Here is a 2595-nt window from a genome sequence, read left to right as displayed (position 1 = left end):
TAACACTCCTTGTCTTTTGCGCCTATATATCTGTAGCATGTATACAAAAATATGCTCGACATGTTGCGTGTGATTGTCCGTGGGTCGCAATCAGGAGCAATTGAAGCGAGTGGCTGCTGTGAGTTCGACTACCGATAGCGTATTGTAGAGTTGTAATTTCCTCTGCAAAGTTTCCCACACTTTGATCCGTCCCCATGAAACGGGACAGCTAATCCAGATCAGGAATGAATCGATCGAGTCGACGAGGAGTAGAGTATTAGCGCAGAGGTACATCGAGATGTCGAGAGTATTTTCTGCAAAACTCTGCTTGATAAGAGGTGCGGCTCGCTTGCAATCCTAATGACCGTCCTTCCGCCGTCCATGTTGCTCACTCGAGGCAAATCTGCGTGCACAAGCGACGATGAAAGGTTCTGCCCAAGATCTCTCTTACATGATACGGTGCACTCATCCCATGTCGAAACCGACAAAACGAACAACTGACTTGGCAACTGAAGAGAGGCTAAAAAGGATTAGAATCCACTGAATAACGATAGATCTGGACAAGAGGAAGCGATCCTAGTCATCCGAATCGAAATAGAATGCAGAATGCATTTTGACCAAGTTATCGACGGTGGTCAATTGCTCAAGTCCAACGCGACTTCACTCAAAGTAGAAAATCAACACGAATTGGGCTGTCCTTTTCAACATTGACCGGTTGCATCTGATCTGCGTGTCCATCGCACTGTGCTGATTGCGCTAACGTATCTGGAGAACTCAGAGGATTGCCATCAAAGTCGCGCCAGAGGAGAGAACGGAATTGTGTATTACGGAAGAACACCGGAGCGCTCATTAGATAGCTGTGTGTGAAACGATGTCGTTACGACGATGTTGAAAGCGTGCCAGTACAGAAGCTCGTGACGTACTCGAGACCCACGAGGAGGAGCGAGGCTGCCCCGACGTCCAGTGGCAGGTCGAATTTGGATTCTTTGAAGTATGTATCAATGTCGAGAAGAATCGCATCGTCGTCTCCGTAGCTATACTTGATTGGCTCTGGAGCCCGGGGCGGCGTTGTTGTTGTGGTCGTAGTTGTGGTCGTAGTTGTGGAAGCAGGCATGTTGATGAATGAGATTGATTTATGCTTGAAAGCAGAGCGTGCGAGCAAGAGACACGCACGTTTTCTCGAACTGCAAGTGCGTACATGATTGAAGTCCCGATCCACGTACAAAGCAGTCGCAGATTCTGTCGCGTCAACGATAGACATCGTCGGTGGTTGAAGTTGCGACTTTTTGCCGCCTTGCTCTCGCGCGGCCATGGGCCCATGGTGCACCTAAGCTTATCCTGACGCACCCCAGATTCCACGATGGCTACATTTGGTACGATAAAATACCGTAACTGGTAGACTCATTTAAACAAGGACTTTGGTTGGGCGCTTGGGCAGTCAAAAGTACTAGACTAATTAATGTCTCCAAGTTCGGCTCTATGAAAAGCGCCACAATGCGATTGTGTAAGTGTATTTACACAAAATAAAGTTAGTGGTGGAGTGTTAGCAGCTCAGAGTGCCTTGGCCGTTGACATGCCGGCATTGCCGTTGGCAAAGACAGACCGAAGCCAAACGAGTGCGCTCGTCACGATGGTTTTGGCGTTAAAGTCATCGACATACACGCTGTCGACGTCGAACGAAAAGTTGGCGAACGTCGAGTCAACATCACGTTGCGGGGTCCAGTGGCCATCAGGCGACGGGGTGGAGCTGGAGGTCGCGGCAGTAGACATTTGGGAGAACTTGCCGGAGAAGCGGTGTTTTGTGTTGTGAGATGACACAGCGAACCCGCATTGTTTGTGTGTGGCCGTAAATTGGAACCCTGTCACGAATCAGACAACGTCATCTTTTACTTCGCACCCACAGATGTGCTCCATATGTTCCCGTAGAAATACCGTTGTATCGTCGTATTCTCGGTCATTTTCCGTTATTTTTCCGTAATATAGAAAAATAAAGTTTGAATAGACGTAATTATCGTATTTGATCGGTTTTGTTGGAACCAATCTGGGTGGTGCAGTAGCAGTGGTGCAGTGGGATTGTCAGCGAATTTTGACGGTCGCAGTAGCTGGCATTGATTGATATTGTTGTGATCGCGACGAGCACAATGGTTGTCCTGGTAGGAACGTTTACGTGGTGTACCAGCATCCCAGGGGATTAATTCGGCGTGTCGTGTCTCAATCCGGCCAACCCATTGGCTATAATTCCAGATTTGTTGTCCAATAAAACGCAGTTTCATTGGTCTCAGCCAATCGCATCGCGCGAAACATGTCCTGTCAAGTGCGATTTTGCTGTCCCTGTTAAGTGCTGTCACATGATGGACATTATACTTGATTTTGTACGACGTACTTATCAGGGTACAGGACGCCATCACAGCCGCACCTAATTGAGCTCTTACCGCGCTTTGACAGTTACGCGCGGAGACGACCGTCATGGCAAGGACGCCCTTTAGTACCATACCATGGGGCCGCATGGGAAGCAGGTAAAGCCGCGAACGGTGTACGAGGCGGAGCTCTTCCGGGAGCGGCAAGCGCAGAGCATGCAAGAGACCCGGAGGAAGGCAAGACTCGCGAAGCTTTCGC

At 49.2% G+C, this 2595-nt stretch overlaps 1 protein-coding gene across 1 annotated transcript; it reads right to left on the bottom strand.

The window, feature by feature from the left end:
- Positions 1-1530: 1530 nt before the first annotated feature.
- SPRG_18176 (hypothetical protein) lies at positions 1531-1810 on the bottom strand (the record flags this gene model as incomplete). The annotated part of the gene is made up of 2 exons (XM_012357613.1): positions 1531-1758; positions 1805-1810. The coding sequence occupies 2 exons, from the start codon at positions 1808-1810 to the stop codon at positions 1531-1533; spliced, it is 234 nt and encodes a 77-aa protein (XP_012213003.1).
- Positions 1811-2595: the final 785 nt, after the last annotated feature.

The sequence above is a fragment of the Saprolegnia parasitica genome, assembly GCF_000151545.1.
Source record: "Saprolegnia parasitica CBS 223.65 unplaced genomic scaffold supercont2.1025, whole genome shotgun sequence".
Lineage (NCBI taxonomy): Eukaryota > Oomycota > Saprolegniomycetes > Saprolegniales > Saprolegniaceae > Saprolegnia > Saprolegnia parasitica.
The sequence above is the reverse complement of the archived record's forward strand: the minus strand, read 5'-3'. Positions and strand labels throughout refer to the sequence as shown.